Consider the following 18,891-nt stretch of genomic DNA (forward strand, 5'->3'; position numbering starts at 1 on the left):
TTCAGTCACAGACTATATTTCCATGTGGTAGGCATTTTACAAATCGTGAATGGTTTTCAAAATATTTGGAAAGAGGCCTTGCTAAAAATATCGAGCCGATAGTTAAGTGGATCCATACCAGAAGCCGAAGGTGGAGATTCGGATCCCTTGCCTCTGTTTTCGCTTTACGGAGTCCCAGCTCATCTCGGTCTGAACTGGAAGCTGCTTTGATCCTGTGTTGCCACAGCCTTTTTCTCCACTGGATGCAAAAAGCAGCTACGTCAGCTTCTTCTGAATCAGGGGGCAGCTGCTGCAGACCCTGGACAAAGGGGAAGCCAGAAAACAGTTCTATATATACAGTTTAAAATATTCATTGTTAAAACTGAATTCGGCAACTAAGAAAAAACCAAAGAAACAACCCTGCCCAAAAGAATTCTCACACTAAGGGTGGGATATATATAAAAAAAGGCACAGGTCAGAAAATGCCCCTGTTCTATTTTTACATTGTAAGACAAACTTAAGAACATAAGAACATAAGAACTAGCCTGCTGGATCAGACCAGAGTCCATCTAGTCCAGCATTCTGCTACTCGCAGTGGCCCACCAGGTGCCTTTGGGAGCTCACATGCAGGATGTGAAAGAAATGGCCTTCTGCTGCTGCTGCTCCTGAGCACCTGGACTGTTAAGGCATTTGCAATCTCAGATCAAGGAGGATCAAGATTGGTAGCCATAGATTGACTTCTCCTCCATAAATCTGTCCAAGCCCTTTTTAAAGCTATCCAGGTTTGAGAAACAGAGAGACACAACATTGTGTTACATCAGCTAATGAGAAATAGAGCAAGAATGTGGGGTCATGGTAGTACAAACTAGGAGAAAAAGGCCAATTATGCACAAATGTCTGTCGCAGCAAGATTTCTGGTATGGATAGATTTCCTCAAGCCCTGTTTTCACTTTCCTTTCTCTCCACAGCAAGCAAGACCACTTCCAGCGTGACTTTTAATTCACTTTGCTGCCAGAACGGGCAGATTTACCAATGAGAACAGCTTTGCCTTGGACATCTTTCCTCTGTCCACAGCCAGCCTACCTAGCTCTACCCTTCCCACTCCCTCTCACTGCATCCACTCTTTCCCCCTTGGTCCATGTTGAGTTGGCTCTTCCACGGAACAGTTCAAACAAGGTCTGTTTTTGTCTCAATCCCAACTACCCCCATTCTGTTTCTGCCCTCCCCAATCATTGGGACAGCTTTTTACAACTTCATTTCAAAGAAGTCTCTATTTTAAAACAATTTTCCTGCCGCAGCGGTAGGAGAGGAGGTTATTTTGGGAAAGGGACTACAATATTATATTTGCTATTACAGGTATATCAATATAAATACAATTTAAAGGGCTTTAACAAAGCCCTTTATTTTGCAACTATGGGTGTGATGAGATCGGTGCCTTTAAGAGGAGTTGATGGGCAGAGTTAAGAGAACCAGAAAAAGCAGAAGCCCCATGAGACCAACAAGTTAGATGCAGGGCAGAGAGAGAATGGTTCCTTGTATGTAAACAAATAAATGCAAGGAGACCACATTACAGTCCCACTGTGCAGCTAAGAGCTACGAGGTAAGCATTCCATGCATAATGGAGGAAGGTGACTTATAGCTAAGGTAGACAAAGGGAAGTAGCACAATAAAAGAAATGGAATCAGTGTGGTAAGAGGAATCAAAAGGCTCTAAACCTGATTAAAGATGGTTGAACACTAGATTGGAGACTGCCCTTCAACTAGAACACAATTCTTTCAATTAACTACATTTTTACTGTGGAATTGGTTCAATCTGTTTAGAGTTGTAAATGAAAAAGACAAGTTAATCTCAGAAGATATGTGACTTCTTACACATGCAAGACAAGAAGGAATGCCTTTTGCTACCCAGGGGTGTTAAGTACTTACATTTTATTTTAAAAATTAACTAGATGAGGCCTTTGAACCTATTTGGCTATATCAACTTAATCAATCTATTCTGTAACCTGCTCTTGACCTGCCATAATGAACTCTAGTGTTTAAGAAAAGGAAGACTAAGCTTTTATAAAGAAATCAGTTTTTAAAAGAATGTGTACAATAACATATATATATGATCCATAAACCCTGTGGAAGCCGCCACCACACCCCGCCACTTCATCCCTGGCACCTCTATTTAAAGGTAGCAGCAGTGGCGTAGCGCCAATGGGATGGGGGGCGCGATGCCCCGGGCAGAGCCACAGCAGAAGTGTGGCTGGGCCATGGAGGAGGCGTGGCAGGGGCAGGTGGCATTACAGCAGGGGCACAGGGCGTGAGTGCGCCAATGCGCAGTTTCCCCTTGCTCCACCCATGGGTAGCAGTGCTTGGGAAAACCTTGGATATCTGCTGCCTGCCCTGTGCTAGGTGGACCAACAGTTTGGACAGGCCTTCTAAGAACTCTCATCAGCCACTGAGAAAAGTGTGCTAGAGTAGATGCTCTGATCTGGAAGGGCCACATTCTCATGATTAAAAGAAAATCTGGATAGACTTCATTTTACAGGGACATGCACTGACCGAGACAACAGCTGAGAAACAGTTTGTTTTTATGTAACAATGATTTTTGGATAGCCAGTGTTCGTTGTATCAAAATCCAAGCGGCACAATTTATGACTTACTGTGAAACAAGCTGCTTCAGTCACCTTTAATATCTGAAATACTGCTTGAATTAAGTTCTGGGCATTGCTCACTAGATGTTCTGCAGACAGCCTGCTTTTTCCTGTTGATGCATTCACCCTTGGGAATATAAAGAGTAAGCATTATGTAACCTGCCAAATAGCAAAGGATAGAACAAGAATGACCAAGGGTCCGAACATGAGGTGCTCTTCTCTAGGTCAGCAGAAGGCAAATGTTAAACATCCAAGCAAGCCAGGACCATGCATTTCTCATTCAGAGATTAAGCAGGAAAGAATACCGCAACATAGTAACCATGCACTCTTAGATATAGCAATTAACAAGCAACTAAGAGTGTGTACTCTTAGCTTGTCAGAGATTCTGCGGTGTAATGGTACAGCTGTAATTGCCAGTGATTGTCCCACCATGATTGTGGGTCAAACTGATTGTCCTAAGTTTCTTAACATGTTTAGTTATGGCATTGCAACCTGCAGTTAATCAAAATGAATCTTTTGTCATGCTCCCTATAATTCTTCCTTGTTCACACTCACACTTCTTTTCAATAGGCATCATGGCCTCATTGTTTGGCACCTTCTGATCAGGTAATTCTCTAGTCTATCCTCTGTCTTTTTTCTAGCCTTCTACTTTCCCTTCACCTTTGAGTTGCAAGTATCATATTTTATGGGGCCAGGGACGGAAGGAGAGGAAACTGCGCCTGGGGCACAACCCCCGTCCTGCCCCAATTTGCCCATGCCCCGCCAATGGCGTACACCTGGGACTTAGCGCCCCACCCCCCACCCCGGTCGCAGCTTTGCCACTGTATGAGGCCCTTCATTATACCTACAAACCAGTGGGGGAAGGAACTAGATCAGGGGTAGGGAACCTGCGGCTCTCCAGATGTTCAGGAACTACAATTCCCATCAGCCCCTGCCAGCATGGCCAATTGGCCATGCTGATAGGGGCTGATGGGAATTATAGTTCCTGAACATCTGGAGAGCCGCAGGTTCCCTACCCCTGAACTAGATAATAACCCTAAATAATCAATGAGCCAATACAGAGTAAAAAGAAAACAAAAGGAAGAAGAAAGAAAAAAGAAGCAAAAAGTAATCACCTGGAAATGATGCTAAGTTGATAGCTAATTGTCTTGGCTTGCTGTATAGCGTACTGCAGCTCTGTAGCACATCTTTTATCTAGGCAGTTCTTTGCAACAATGCCAGAAAATTTCAACAATGCTTGCCCTCCAGAAATGATCTGTGCAGCAGAAGCAATGAGCTGTTCTTTGGTCTACATCAAAAGCAGTTTCAGAAAAACAGAATCAATCTTTTTTTTTCATGTCCTTTATACTAATAATTTATTCCAGTGTTTTAGGGCCTGTTTATGCAATCTGAACAGTCAAGAGGGACTTTTTTTTTGCATTGTACCACTTCAAGGTACAGGTGGAAAAGCTGCATTATTTGAATGCTCCCCTGCAAAAAAGCTGTGTTGAACAATTCCATGAAACCTGAGAATTTTCTGTGTAGGGAAAATAGTTTAGTATGTTGTCGGTCTTCCAGGTAGCATGGCCATATTCCAGTAGTATTTTCTCCTGACATTTTGCCTGCATCTGTGGCTGGCATCTTCAGAGGATCGTCTGAAGATGCCAGCCACAGATGCAGGCCAAACATCAGGAGAAAATACTGCTGGAACATGGCTATACAACTTGGAAAAGTAACCCGGGTTGCTTTTTTCCATCTTCGCCAGGCCCGGCGGCTGGCTCCCTTCCTCTCCCAAGCGGACCTAGCCACTGTGATCCATGCAACGGTCACCTCCAGATTGGACTATTGTAACTCACTCTATGCGGGCCTTCCCTTGCGCTTGATCCGGAGACTCAAACTGGTCCAGCATGCAGCAGCGCGTTTGCTCACGGGCAGCGCCAGTTGGGACCATATCCAGCCTGTGCTACGCCAGCTGCACTGGCTCCCGGTGGAGTTCCGAATCATTTTCAAGGTGCTGGTGCTGACCTTTAAGGCCTTACGCGGCCTGGGACCCTCGTACCTTCGAGACCGCATCACCCCATACGTCCCTACGTGGCCTCTCCGTTCGGCGGAGGCCAATCTGTTGGTGGTCCCTGGCCCCTCGATGATGCGGCTGGCCTCCACGCGGGCCAGGGCCTTTACGGCTCTGGCCCCGGCCTGGTGGAACACTCTTCCTCCAACTGTCCGGGCCCTGCGGGACCTTGGTGAGTTCCGCAGGGCCTGTAAGACGGAGTTGTTTTGCCGGGCCTTTGGAGGGACCAGCCTCTGATGGCGCCCCCCCCCCCCCCGCTCCAACAAATGGGACTCGCCGTCCCTCCCTCCTAGGGAGGATTTTTAAAAGTGGGGTTGCTGGATGCCTCTTGTTGTTATTATCGCTGCCTTAAATTGTTTTAACTAGTCTTTTAATTGTATTTTATGTTGTACACCGCCCAGAGCCCCTCGGGGATTGGGCGATATAAAAATCTAAATAATAAAATAAATAAATAAATAAATAAATAAATAAATAAAACAAACCCACAACATCCTAGTGATTCCAGCATGAAAGCCTTCAACAATACATTGAAAATAGATCAGTTCTGCTGTTCTGAATCCCAATCTGGGAACATACAAATATTTGAAACCCCTCCTCATCTGCAGTTTGAAAGTTATGGGGTTACATAACCAATCAACTTCTTGGTGGGAGATGCATTAGACCAGCCCTGTCCTTTAAGGGGAAATAGTAGGAAAGGCACAGTAGGTAGGTCTGTTGAGGGGGAACCGTGTGGTGGCCTTTGGAGCTTTTGTCAGAAGTCTCACTTTTTTATCCCCCATTTCAGAAGAAATAAGAAATACCGTGATTGGACCCTTCCTTTTTAGAAACTGGGCCATGTAAGACATCTGAGTGGTCATTTGCTTGGCCACTTGTGAAACTGGACAGTCATCATGCCACCATTTTTCAGAATCCCCCGAGGAAGCTGTAGGGCTGGCTGTCAAACCTCCATCAGAATGATGTAACTGGTTACCACTTTGGAGATCACTTCTGGGTGGCTGAAATAAAGCAGATCACAGCAGCAGTGGTGTAGTCAGTGGCGAAGCCACCAGGGGATGAGGTGGTGTGCGACACGTGGGGGCGGGAAAATGGTCAGCAAATTGCAGTTTCTACCTGAAATTAATATAATCATAACCACAGCCTGTTCTGTGAATTCCAGTCTACCATTTCTTATTGGATATCACAACCAAAATTTGTGTCAGATTCCTAAAATGCCATTTTGATCCACCAGCGTTGAAAATATATAATTCTTTATCAATGACTGTGAAGAACTACTTCTGTTAAGAAGGGATGAGGATTTGTTGATGCAAAATCCTCTAGTTCTTTGTCTACTGAGATCAGAGACGTAGCTGGGCCAGAGTGCGCCCAGTGCACACTCTTTGTTTTCTGCCCGCCCCCCACTCCCACCCCTTATCTTTGTGCAAGCTGGAGAAGCAGCCTGTTCCTTTCAGGCTGAAAACAGCCTTGTGGAAAATACACTTCCCATGAGACCCTGGGGCTTGCAAGGTCTCCTGGGAAGTATAGTTCCCACCAGGCTGTTTTTAGCCTGAAGGGAACAGACTGCTTCTCCAACCTACACTGTTTGACAAAAGTAAGTGTGTGGGGGGGTGCCACAGGGGGGTGGGAGGTGCCACAAGGGGGGGCACCGCGGGGGCCATTTCCCCCCCCGGCACACGCCCGGTGCAACACACACACACTAGCTCCCTGGTAACTCCGCCTCTGGCTGAGATCACACAGAACTTTCCAAATATTGTATTAGAACTGAAATGCTAATAATGAGTTCCTATGTACATTTTTCTTTATGAAAGAAAACCATGAGTAGAAAGACCTCAGAACAATAACAAGAGAAAGGGCCTTTTGGTGGTGGCACCCAGATTATGGAACTTCCTCTTATCTGCCTTCTTGGAACCAAGGTTATTATGCTTTTGGTTCCATTCTCTGAGAGGGGCAGGATAATTTATTAAAAATAACTAGTACAAGTAGAAAAGATCTAGGAGTAGAGGTATGTCTTCTCCACAGAGATCCTTCCCTTCTCATTCCAATGCAATAAAAATGCACTGAAATTCAAATTATAATTATTGACAAAAGTGCATGTTTAACATCTACTCCTGGTACACAGCAGTAGGGGAAAAAACAATGTTACCATTTTATTTATATCTCTGATGAGTGAAGCTTTCTGCCCAGTCTTCATGGGTCTCTGGCTCAGGGCAGCTGGATTCTGATGATTTCCGCTGTCTACCTCTCTGTGTGGGGAAGACTGACTATTGCAGACAGTTTGACTTGAATGAATATGCTCCCCTTCATTTTGCAAGCATCTCCCAATGATGTCCAGGGCTGTTCTGCTGATACCCTTTGTAGACTGGAGCTGTGTTACAAGATAACCAGCTTCAGAAGACCACTCATGAAGAAGATCATCTTCTAGGAGATGCTCCTTGTCCAGCTCACTTTGTAGTTTCCCAGCTCTCCATATCGCTTTGTCAGTGAGGAACAGAAGGTGATTTACAGTAGAGATCAAATTCTCTTTCACCTTAAAAGACGCTGGATTCTCAAAAGCATCCCCAATTATCTTTTTCACCATCTGAACGTTTGCCATGAGTTGACCAGCATTTTTTTCAAATACCTCTTGGTTGTTTTTGTGACCATCACATTTATTATCATGTGTCACAGGTTGGGCAAGTCTGATGACACTCTGGATGCTGTTCAGGTACACTCTGTGGATCCTACTCAGTCGAAGCAGAAGCACTTTGGCGGTTATGGCAAGTTCTCTTTGGAGAAGCTCAAAACGAACTGATAAGTTGGCGGTGGGCAGGGGAGAGACAGACAGGACATCAGCAACTTGAAGCAGAGATTCAGTCAGTATTTGCATCTGTTCCCTTAGCACTACCATCTCATCCTCAAGACCATGCTCAGCACACAATGGAAAAGATAATTTGGCCACATTTTGCAGCCTCAAAGAACTTTTCGATATGGTTTCCATGGTGCTCTGCATGCAAACCTGGTATTTCAGCTTAGTTTTTAACTCATTTAACGACAAAACATCCCTTCCTATAAACTGATCAACCACATCTAAGAATGTGTGGATGGTGATGGACCACAGAATGCAGTTCCCATCAAAACTCTCCAGTTTGCCTACGTCAGAGGGGGTGTTAACGCCAGGAAGTACCTTTTCCAGCAAGTGTTTTGTCCTGGCCTGTACACAAGTGAATTTTGTCTGCATCTTCAGAAAAGATTCACAAATCCCAGAAGATACAGGCAGCTCCTCATCATGATTCAAAAAGGTTGCTTTGCCAGCCAGCTGCACAACAGTCCCTAACATCTGCATTATTTCATCCATTGTTTGAGAGTTGTGAATGAAATCACAAGGCGAAACAATGCAAAATAACTGTTTAGAGAGGCTGTACCAAGAGCTTGCAACAATGGTCAGGCTTTGCTTAGCTTCATGAATCCTCTTGGAGAGCGAATCTGCCATTTGCAGAAGCCTCTCTGAGCTGCAAATAGAGTTAGGGCTGACCTCTTCGGCTAAGCTGATGAGATGAGAGGTTAATGCTCCTATTTCTCTATAATGCAACAGTTTTTCCAACACAGGTGAGTTGGCTAGTTGCAAGGCCTCTTCAACTGCATCGACACAACAGGTAGAAAGTTCCAGTAAATCCGAACAAGCTCCATTCAGCTTTGCAATGTTATGTGACTTTGTGGCTTTGAGGAGCTCGCTAATCAGAGGGTTTAAGTCTGTTTTCCTAGCTTCATCTTTGGCACATAGACCACTTCCTTCAGAAACCTTTTGGGAAAAACTGAGGACTGGATATGTTGTGTCTGAGAACCCGCCCAGTACTTCTGAGTGGTCTGTAGTGCTTTGCTTTAACGTGTTTTGTGAACTGAGCTCCAAAGAATCCTGGGGACTGACACAAATGGGGTGTTTGGAAATATCGAGATTTCGAACAGTCTCCCGAAGAGGGCTGAGAATATCTGGTTGATTGCATTCATCTAGCCCCTTTCTGACATTGCAAGTAGACTCAATCAAACGTTTTGCTCTTCTTGAATAAGTATTCTTTGCTTGCGGACTGGAGCTACCTGCCACACACTGGTCCATGGCCATTTTTACCAGCAATATTGCATTTTCCAATTGTCTGATTAAAACTAAGAGTCCGTTGCGGAAAATGGGATCTCTGGCTCTATCCACATGTCTGGTAACAAACTCAACCACTTGTGTTGCTTGCTTGGAAAGACTGGATGCATGCCAAGAAAACTCTCCCGAGTGCTGATCAACTAAAGCTTTTTCACTACACTCTTTGTGTCCCACCATCTCCTGAACAGATAAATCAAGGAACTCCCGGAGGTCAATTACCTTGTCAAAACACATCAGCAAGCATTCTATTGTGCTAGACCATACTTGACACAAAGAATACAGTTTTTCAGGCACATCTTCATTATCAGGATTGTGACTCATTTTGCTGAGAAGAACAGGCACTGTGGCAAGAAGCTTACTCAGATGGTGTACACAGTCTTCAAGCTCCTCAATGGTTTCCATTTTGGTGCAGGTGACTAGAACAAAATTCACTGCTTTGAGCATTTGAATGGAATGGCAGAAGAATGCAGTAATGAGGGGCTGCAATTCTTTTAGAACTCCTCCCTTTCTAGCTTGAAAACCTGGCTCCGCAGCAGCTTCTACCAACCTCTTCATGGGTTCTTTGGGTTCTGCAAAATTGTCCAGGATCTGATAGAGAACAGCAGTCTGTACAGCTTGATTTAGATTTTCCAGCTCGCCTCTCATAGAACAGCATTTCTCTTTTATGCTTTTCTCCAGCTGGCTTTCCACAGGGAAGCCCTCTTTAGTTCTTACACCCATGGCAATTGCTTTTCTGAGTATCAGGAGGTGATGGCAGAGTTTGACCAGCTTCCCTTTAATAGTTGCCCTTGAGAAATCAGCCAACAGCATGCAATAGAAAACAACAACTGCTACAAGGACATCGAATTTACCCTCACAGAGATCTATTGGCTGTGGCCTGGACAGAAGCCTCAAAAGCTTGTGCAAATGACGGGGGAAGAGGCCATTTTGTCCACGATTATTCTTTTTCCCTACATCATACTTTAGTAAGGAGATCAGTTCTTCCACAATGTTTTCTACTAAATCAAAAATATAGGTTTTTGACAGCTTCACTTGCTGATCACTGGGGTACTTCAGGTGGCTGAATTTTGCTGAATATAGCATAGGGATGCATTTTTTGAGCATCTGCAGGGTTTGAGTCAAATGCTTTTGATGAGGAGATACTTTCAGCTCCCCAAGGAGTCTTTCAGTCAAACTGGTCAACAATAGCAACGCTTCTGAAAAATTATGGAATGCAACCCGCATTGCTGAGATTTTTTCAGTGGACTCTAGACTGAACAAACGGTCCAAAAGCCGGTGGGCAGCTTGGATTACCCTTCCGAACATGACATCATTTTCTGTTTGGAGGACCTAGTTAGTTAATTGAAACAAACAAACAAAAAACACCCACATATCAAAATTAGTACTAAAAGATATCGAATTAATTGTAATGATCTATTTAGTCATGCATAGAACACTGTTAGGAATTTTATTTATTTCATTAGATTTATAAGACACCCTTCCTCAAAAGGTTATAATTTTAAAATTATTTAAGTTGTATTTTATTGTTGAACATTAAATTGTTGTTATTCATTTGATGTAAGGTGCCCTGAGCCTGGAAGGGCAAACACGACATAAAAATCAAATTAAAGAAATATATAAAGAATACTTAAGACAAATAAATAATGTTGAGGGGGTGAGGAGGCAGGGCCTTGAGACAGAAAGCATAAAGAGAAGCTGGAATCAGCATTGCAATGATAACTTGTGCTCTTCCAAGAAATACAGATGGGTCCCACTATTGTTTCTCTGTTCCCTGCTTGTCCCTAACTGGTAACAAAATCCTGAGTTCCAAAGATCAAGAGAAAAGAAGGAGATAACATTTAAAAACGTGGGGGGAGTGGTTCTCATACTTTTAGAGTTTCCGCTAGAATCCTTTTAGCAGATATAACCAGTTCCTCTATACCATTTTCAACATCAGGTTGAATTAGAAGCTTCTGCACCACCAGAAGGAAGCTTTTCCCAGCGATCAAGAGAGATTTGGCAGCCAGCTTCATTTCCTGCTTGAGCACCTCATCATCAGATTGTTCAGCCAGTCTGGGTTTAGACAAAAGAAGTTGCCATTAACTTAGTTGCAGATGGTTTCATGCTGGTATAATGAAACACATATTTGTGATCATGTGCACAGACCATGTTAACATTACTAGGCTGCCCACTACTTCAAAGGAAGTAACACAAGGCCAGAAAAATAGCATGACTTCTGCTGCCATGCACCCTCACCCACCCACCCAATGACTTGTCAAAACTCAGCTGCAAACTTGGGTTTGCTGTGGCATATAGAGTGCGAAATGGCCCTGACAGGCATATAAATTCACGCAAAATCTGGGCCAGATGGGCTATTTCCTACTATAATATGAGGGAATTGGCTGTTTGGCATGCCTCCAAATATGTAACAATTTTAAAAATTACCTTCTTGCAATACAAGCAAGTTGTTCAGTAGCTTTCTCTAACTCATTTGCAGTCTCCTCCAAACCAGCCAGTGCTTCATAATGCACATCTCCCAACTCTATGGCTATAATTAAATGGTAAAGTTCAGTCACCATGGGTGAAATAATTCTCTCTGCAGATTTGGTGTGAACTATAGCACTGATGTCGTACAAATTAAAGAGTTCCATTGCTCCAGACCTGAAAATAGAACAGGCACAATCAGGTAAGTGATTTCCACAGTATACAGATGGTGATACTGACATAGCACAAAAGTACTCACAACCATTTGCCTAAATAGAAAATTTCAGACATGGGCATTTGCAGAATCTTTCCTCCTACAGGTTTATTTATTGTTTTAATAAGGTACTGCTAGCATCTTTGTGAGAGTTGATTATTTACAAATGTATGAGAAAATTCCTAGCCAGGGCCTTGTTAGCATGACCTTCATCCCCTGCGTTATAAATTACTAGATTTTCATATTGTTTCTCATACTGTGTGCTATAAAATGTCAGTTTCCATGTTTGTATGAGTGGATAGCAGAGTGTCCAAGCTGAGAGCAAGCCTAAGGCAAAACAATCTGTTTGCGGAGATCTATGAGTTACTCCAGTGATACTATCTGGACGCCTCCTAACAAGGACATGAATCTTTGATTATCCCACCCTGCCAGAATACTCCTTTAACATAGTGGAATCTGTAGCACTCCTGAACACCACACCTTGCTAAGCTGTTTTTGGAAACTCCCTGATACTGTGCTTTTGAGAAAACATGTCTCCAAACAATTGCTTTCCCATACATTTCCTCAACCTCTAGATACGATCTCTCTAACAACAAGATCCCTTCCTGATTCACTTAAGCCTCAGCTAAATTTGAATACTTAAGGCAGAGACTTTAGGAAGCACCTCTGCATAAACCATTCAAGGTTTCACTGATATAATCTAGGACCAATTGGCCCCATTGTCCCAGGGAGTAGAGACAATAGATAAAGCTGCTAATTAGCTCAGCCCTGCAACCCAGCACAGAGGCAAGAAACGAAACCTAATGCAAAGGGTCTCTTTTCCTGCCAAACTAGCGATCTACCCTATAAAAGTCCTGCTCACCTTAAGCTCAGTGCTCATTTCTGAACCTCCCTTGGTCAAGTTGGTGTGAGACACGATATATGGTCCTTTGCTTGGGTCCCTATGCTGGCATAGAGATCCTTGCCTTCTTCTGGAACTTCTCTGCAGATCTTAGGTAACGTATAAGTCCCCTGGTTCCCCAACTCCCATTCTATCATCCAACCTATCTTTCCCTCCTTATTTATATACTTAGGAACTGTGTGTATGTTCCTTAACATCTCGCTGTGTGACTGTTTGCAACCAAAACTTATATAAAAATATTTAAACTGCAATTTGGTCTTTTGTTAATTCTCTGCGGATGTTTCAAGCCGTTTCTGGTATACATAGTCTAAAAAGATCCCCTCCCAGCCTACCTCTAGCATTGCCAAGCCAAGTAAATCCCCATTGCTCTATAAAAATAAGTTCATACACTGTTAAGCTGGGTAACAGCCTTGTGGTGCTCTACTGAATGAAGTGGTAAAGGTCTGAGGTAGTAGAGTGGTCTGTACCACTGTAGACTGCAGATGGGGACACTGTATTTGAACTCTCACACAATGCTTCTCAAGTTTTTTTAAAAAAACTAGTATAACCAGGAAAGAGCTTTTGGTTATCTTGCTTTCATCATGTGTTGGTTATTGTTACAAGTGTAGTTTTGTTTTTTGTACGGAAAACCATTAAAGACATCACCACCAGCACCCAATGTGGTACAGTCCATTTTATCTCACTCTGTTGCTTGTGTAGATCAGATCTTAATCATAGGGCCTAGCCAGTGGTGGGATTCAGCCGGTTCGCACCACTTCAGCAGAACCGGTTGTTAAAATGGTGCTTGTAAACCACCAATTGTTAAATTATTTGAATCCCACCACCAGAACCAGTTGTTAAACTAGTTGAGTCCCACCACTGGGCCTAGCTAAGGCTCTAGTGGCAAAATGTGGATCTGTCTGGGAATAGAAGTTGCTTTTTCTGTGCTGTGAGGGAGTGCCATTTTAAAGAGATAGCTAGGCTTTCCTCTTCTGTTTGCCACTTTCCCCCTTGCAACCTCCACCCCCCCCCCCAATTTTATTCCCAGACATGTTCCCTGGCTTGGTTTCTTTTATTTATGTTTATATTTCTGAACTATTTATTATTACTATATAGCCATACTGTAATATATTTAGGATTGCTGCATCCCTGATGAAACTATGAGATGGTGGATAGATACTCTGAATGACATTTGCTTGTGAAGTTTTTCTTGTGAAGATTGATTGCTATGAAAAAGATGAATATTCATCTTGACTTTGTTGACCCTCCCTGAAGAAGGAATATATTCAAAAAGGGATTTAACTGGGCATCCTCTTGGAGGATTTGGCCTTGGACTTTATCTGATTAAAATCTGATTTATTTCCTTGTGTTCTGGTGGTATGACGATAACACTACAGTATATTTAAGTTGGTATGAAGTTAATACTACAGTACATTTAAATGCTACTGAATATTTCACACATATGTTTTGTGGACTTTTCTTTCTGCTTGTAAGTGTTTTATTGAATTGTACAATCTTCTTGTGGGTACAGTTCCTTTGCTTCCTTACTAGTTACTTCACTGTACTTTCCCTTTGTATTTGGTATCTCCCTTTGGCAGAGAGGCCAAATTTAGTGTTCCCAGACACTGTGCAGTCTGACCTGCACCAGTGCATACAGAAGAGAAGAAGGGTCTCCACCAGATCCAAGCAGGCAGCATACAATAGATAAGCAGCAGTATAAATTCATACACAAACAGCACCAACACCCAGCCTAGTTTTGATGTACCTACAGAATACCCTATCACATGCAGAGTTCACAAAAATCTTAAATCAATGCACCGAGTTTGCTTCCAGGCTAGTCTGGAATGCAAGATTCTCGCATGTGGGTATATCACTTCATTCCTGCTGACTATTTTCAGTTTATTTACTTTGACAAACCTTGCCCAAATTACTCTGCTCTGGGGATGCTGCCTCAGCCAGTTTAATCAAGACCCAGCAAACAGGGCTGGCTGAGAAGACACCAGCAGAACTTCCACTCTCAGATGTAATAAAACATAATGTTTTAATCAGTAAAGTGTAAATAAAATTTTAAAAAGCAGTTTCCAGTTCTTGAGCAGAGAAATAATTATCAGAAGTACTAAGTGACCAAAAAGAGTTTTAGTCAAATTTAATATAGATTACAGACATTATTTCTTATTCTCATCTCAGATATTCATATTTTCTTACCGTAATTACAGTGTATTAAAAAAGCAGATATCACCAGGAACCAGAAGAAAGGTGTATATCAACATTACTTTTATTTTCAAAACAAAAGTGAAACAGAAGCACAATCCCCCTTTTCAGAAAATCAGTCAAATCCACCATGTGATGGCACATGGCATACTTGAGAGACAACAAAAATAACTTACTTTGCCTGAAGAGTGCATCCATTGATTTTTCCACATGCGTTTTCATGAATGTCACAGCGATGGCCACTTTCATAAATAATTAATATTGGCTTGTTAGTAATGGGAGCCTTCAGCAGATGTGATGTCTCATGGCAACAGGGCGTCAGCTGATCAGATGTCTGACATCAGTGTAACCGTGCTAACTGGCAAATGGTACCCATCTTCTGAACTGAAATGGCAAAAACATTCCACAGCTTCTAATATTAAGGCTGAGGAAATCATAACAATGACACACATTTTCGGAAGTCAAATTTGGACCCAACCAGTCATTCTCAGTTTAGTTAGCCCAGTTCACTTCCCAAGTTCAACCCCAAAGAAGCAAAACAGACTTACAGCACCCTAAGGATTAATAAGGGTATTGTTCACAGCCAAAAGGTCATGCCATAACAAATTTGGTAGCATTTAAAATTTTGCTGGAGCAGATTAGCATGCTGCTATTCTCTCATGAAGAAGGACAGGATTCCAATTTTGATAGACAGAAGTGCAAAACAACAAAGCACACACAAAAGTCCACTTCAATATAAAGGAGTCACAGTCTTAGCCAAGCCAGTGGTATGAAAGCAGCAGAGTGTAGTGGCTTTAGACACATGCAAACAGTGATCTGCCTGGGTTGCATCACTGATCATACCCACAGGAGTATGGTCACTCCTACCAAACTGCAGAGCTGCAACAAGTTTCTCTACACAACAGGCCACAAGAGTCAAGACTGCCCCACAAAAGCTGGGCACCATTCCTCAGCCACATAAGGCCAGGTCTCAAACTAGCAGCCCCCCAGGCTGGGCACTGAGATCATCAGAAACAGTAGCCCTGCTTTGAGCTACTTGCAGCTTGTACTCATCACAGATAGATGGCTCTGCCCACATCCATAGCTCCTTTCAGGATCAGGACCCAACGAACTCCTTCTAAAATGAAGACCCATAGATGACAAAGGGAAGGGAGGGTCTGTTTCCCCTCTAAAACCATATATTTAAGTCCATCTTGGCTGAGATCCTTGTTGGTTCAACTAGATTGTGAATGCCAGTGTTTGCCATAGGCCCTGCGACAGCTCAGCTGCAGAGCACCTAGTCATCCCACCATCCCAGATGCTAAACAGCTTCTGTTCACAATGAACTTTTGTTTTCTCCAGCTTCCCTTCTGGGACACAACAGTTGTACAACAACTCAAAGGCTTCTGGCCATCAATGGACCAGCAAACCAGCTTGCACATGAAACTGCCTTACATTAAATCACACCACTGGTCCATCAAGGTCAGCATGACAGTGGACCACCAGCAACTATTATTATCAAGGTAAATGTAGGAGCATCCTTTTTTGCCCTGTCTGGAGGGGTGGTGATCTCTATAGAGCAGTGATGGCGAACCTTTTCGAGACCGAGTGCCCAAATTGCAACCCAAAACCCACTTATTTATCGCAAAGTGCCAACATGGCAATTTAACCTGAATACTGAGGTTTTAGTTTAGAAAAAATGGTTGGCTCTGAAGCGTGCGTTACTTGGGAGTAAGCTTGGTGGTAGTTGGTGGCTTTGCTTTGAAGCAACTGTGCAACTCTTCCAACAGGTGAATCACAACCCTAGGAGGGTTGACTCAGAAGCAAGCCCTATTGCCAGCAACTGAGCTTACTCCCAGGTAAAGGATCACACTTTAGTTCTTCGCATGAAAATCAGTGGGGTTTAACAGCGCTTAACAGGGTTACCTACACTACTTCCTCAAAACCAGATCTTAGGTTTAATGCTAATAATTGAGCCTAGCGGTCCAGGCCAACCTATATGTGTGTGTGGGGGGGGCGACTACAGAGAAGGCTCTGAGTGCCGCCTCTGGCACCCGTGCCATAGGTTCGTCACCACTGCTATAGTGGAAAGACTTTTCACCTGTGAGCAAGGCTACTCAAAATGTGGAGCTGGGCCTTCATTAAAAAAAATCTTCAAACTAAGACAGCAGATTCTGATGTGGAAAACTGGATTTGATTCCCCACTTCTCTTTATGAATCCTGCTGGATGACCTCGGGTCAGTCACAGTTCTCTCAGAACTTCCTTAGCACACATGGAGGCATGTAATGACAAACTACCTCCAGATGCCTCTTGCTTTGATCCTATGGGGCTGCCATATGTCAGCTGTGACTGACAGCACAAACACACACAGAGAGTTTTTTACAATCTGCAAAGGAGGCATCATAAAAGCTGAGGGGGCTATAGGCTCTGTAATGAAAGCACAACTACAACAGCAGTAAAAGATACTGGATTATATTTATGGCATTACCTTCTTAGCTGAAAATGCATAATGGATAGCTTTTCTTCCTTCAGCTACACCTGAGTCACTGTATAATAGTGCTTTTGAAAGGAGTTTACCCGCAGCCAGTTATTAACACTGAGGGCTGACCCAAAAGTACTCTCCTGCCCCACTCCCTGAGTCCCTGAACATTCTCTTCATTGTTGAAAAGCACCCTTGGTTAATGATACCTGGCAAATGCTTCAGAGGTGTACAGTTGCTAATCTAATCACCATGGGACTAATTATTTATTTACTGCATTTATACCTTACCTTATTCCCCAGTGCAAACCCAAAGAAGCTCACATCTTTCTCCTCTCTTCCTCCATTTTATCATCACAACAACTCTGTGAGCTAACTGGTTCTGGTGGGTTTTCCGGGCTGTGTGGCCGTGGTCTGGTGGATCTTGTTCCGAACGTTTCGCCTGCATCTGTGGCTGGCATCTTCAGAGGTGTATAACAGAGCATATTCCAAACACACAAGCTGTAATACACCTCTGAAGATGCCAGCCACAGATGCAGGCAAAACGTTAGGAACAAGATCCACCAGACCACAGCCACACAGTCCAGAAAACCCACCAGAACCAGTTGAATCCAGCCATGAAAGCCTTCGACAATCTGTGAGCAAAGTTCAGCTGACTAGCCGATGGGCATTCAGCAAGCTCCCATGACACAGTGGGGATGAAGCCTGGATCTCCCAGATCATAGTTCACACTTTCACCACTGCACCAGAGCGGCTCTTACAACTGGACTAATCTATAAAGAAAGTAAAAGAAAGGATGAAAAAAACATGGTGCTAAAATACCATCATCTAGGGTATTCTCTGGCACACATCATTATAAAAAAGGGTGAATATTCTTCCACTTAAGTTTACTATGTCAGCTCCTCCTCACTGGCAGCCCTCAAGGAGCAACTGGATGAACAATTGATAGAGATACTTTAAGTCAATCCTTCACTGAGCAAGGGGTTGGACTAGATGGGCTGTATGGTCCCTTCCATCTATGATCAATCTGTGCTTCCATATTTGAGGAAGTGATCCATGGATCCTTTCAAGAGTGACGGATGACACACCATGTTTGCTCAGCTGATGGAGGAGGTCAACTGGCAAAGCTAATTGCTTCATTCTTATAGGCTTGCCCTGGAGAGCTTTAAAGAAACAGTTCCTGGACAGTTTTGATTTTGGAGACAAGAGGTACAAGCCAAAAGAGTGAGTCCACTGAACGTAAAAACCCCTTTGAGGATTTGCTGCTGGTGCTGCTTAGAGTCCCCCCCCTACAATTGGCCATGCTGGCAGGGGCTGATGTAGTCCATGAACATCTGGAGAGCCGCAGGTTGCAGACCCCTGATTATCTGTAAATAAATCCCAATATAAACACCCCAAGCCTCAGGTGCTCTTTCAGCCAAAAGAGATGATCCCCTGTAGTCCTGCACCTGCAATTTTTCCCCCCTCGGGAAGCATCAGAACCGCATGGCGCGCTCGTGAGCTCGCACCACACCTGGCCGGCTGATATTGAACTGGCACACGCCAAGCCCCTTCCGACGCCGGGTCCTCCTGAGCCCTTCCCATTGTCTGCTCTCGGTTGCCGCGAGCATCGCTGATGCTCCTCCCTCTGCTGACTGCACGCAGGAATGGGGCGCAGCGGGAAAGGCAGCAGCCGGGTTCAGACAACCACCACCACCACGCAGCGCTTCTTGCGCGCCCGAGAGTGCCAAGGGAATAACAACCAGGGCCTTGACGGGACGCAGAGATCGCTGCCCTGGGGGCTCCTGCGGGCTGAGGGGGCGCGGCCACGTCCTTGCGCGATAGGGACGTAGGAAAGGGGCCCTCTCGGCTTGGTAGGCATGCGAGCCCGCCTCT

At 43.9% G+C, this 18,891-nt stretch overlaps 1 protein-coding gene across 4 annotated transcripts; it reads right to left on the minus strand.

The window, feature by feature from the left end:
* LOC125424816 lies at positions 1-18,879 on the minus strand. Of its 4 annotated transcripts, none has more exons than XM_048482246.1 (9): positions 18,530-18,879; positions 14,735-14,942; positions 11,215-11,430; positions 10,659-10,842; positions 6,808-10,119; positions 5,468-5,662; positions 3,733-3,905; positions 2,627-2,744; positions 1-298 (listed from the first exon to the last, which is right to left on the minus strand). In XM_048482246.1, the coding sequence occupies exons 3-9, from the start codon at positions 11,418-11,420 to the stop codon at positions 2-4; spliced, it is 4,485 nt and encodes a 1,494-aa protein (XP_048338203.1). In that variant the 5' UTR covers positions 11,421-11,430; positions 14,735-14,942; positions 18,530-18,879; the 3' UTR covers position 1. The 4 variants fall into 4 exon arrangements, with proteins under 4 accessions (XP_048338203.1, XP_048338217.1, XP_048338211.1 ...); XM_048482260.1 differs by having other exon boundaries at positions 17,839-18,879; XM_048482254.1 differs by lacking the exon at positions 18,530-18,879 and adding an exon at positions 17,027-17,400.
* Positions 18,880-18,891: the final 12 nt, after the last annotated feature.

Source organism: Sphaerodactylus townsendi, linkage group LG01 (assembly GCF_021028975.2).
Source record: "Sphaerodactylus townsendi isolate TG3544 linkage group LG01, MPM_Stown_v2.3, whole genome shotgun sequence".
Lineage (NCBI taxonomy): Eukaryota > Metazoa > Chordata > Lepidosauria > Squamata > Sphaerodactylidae > Sphaerodactylus > Sphaerodactylus townsendi.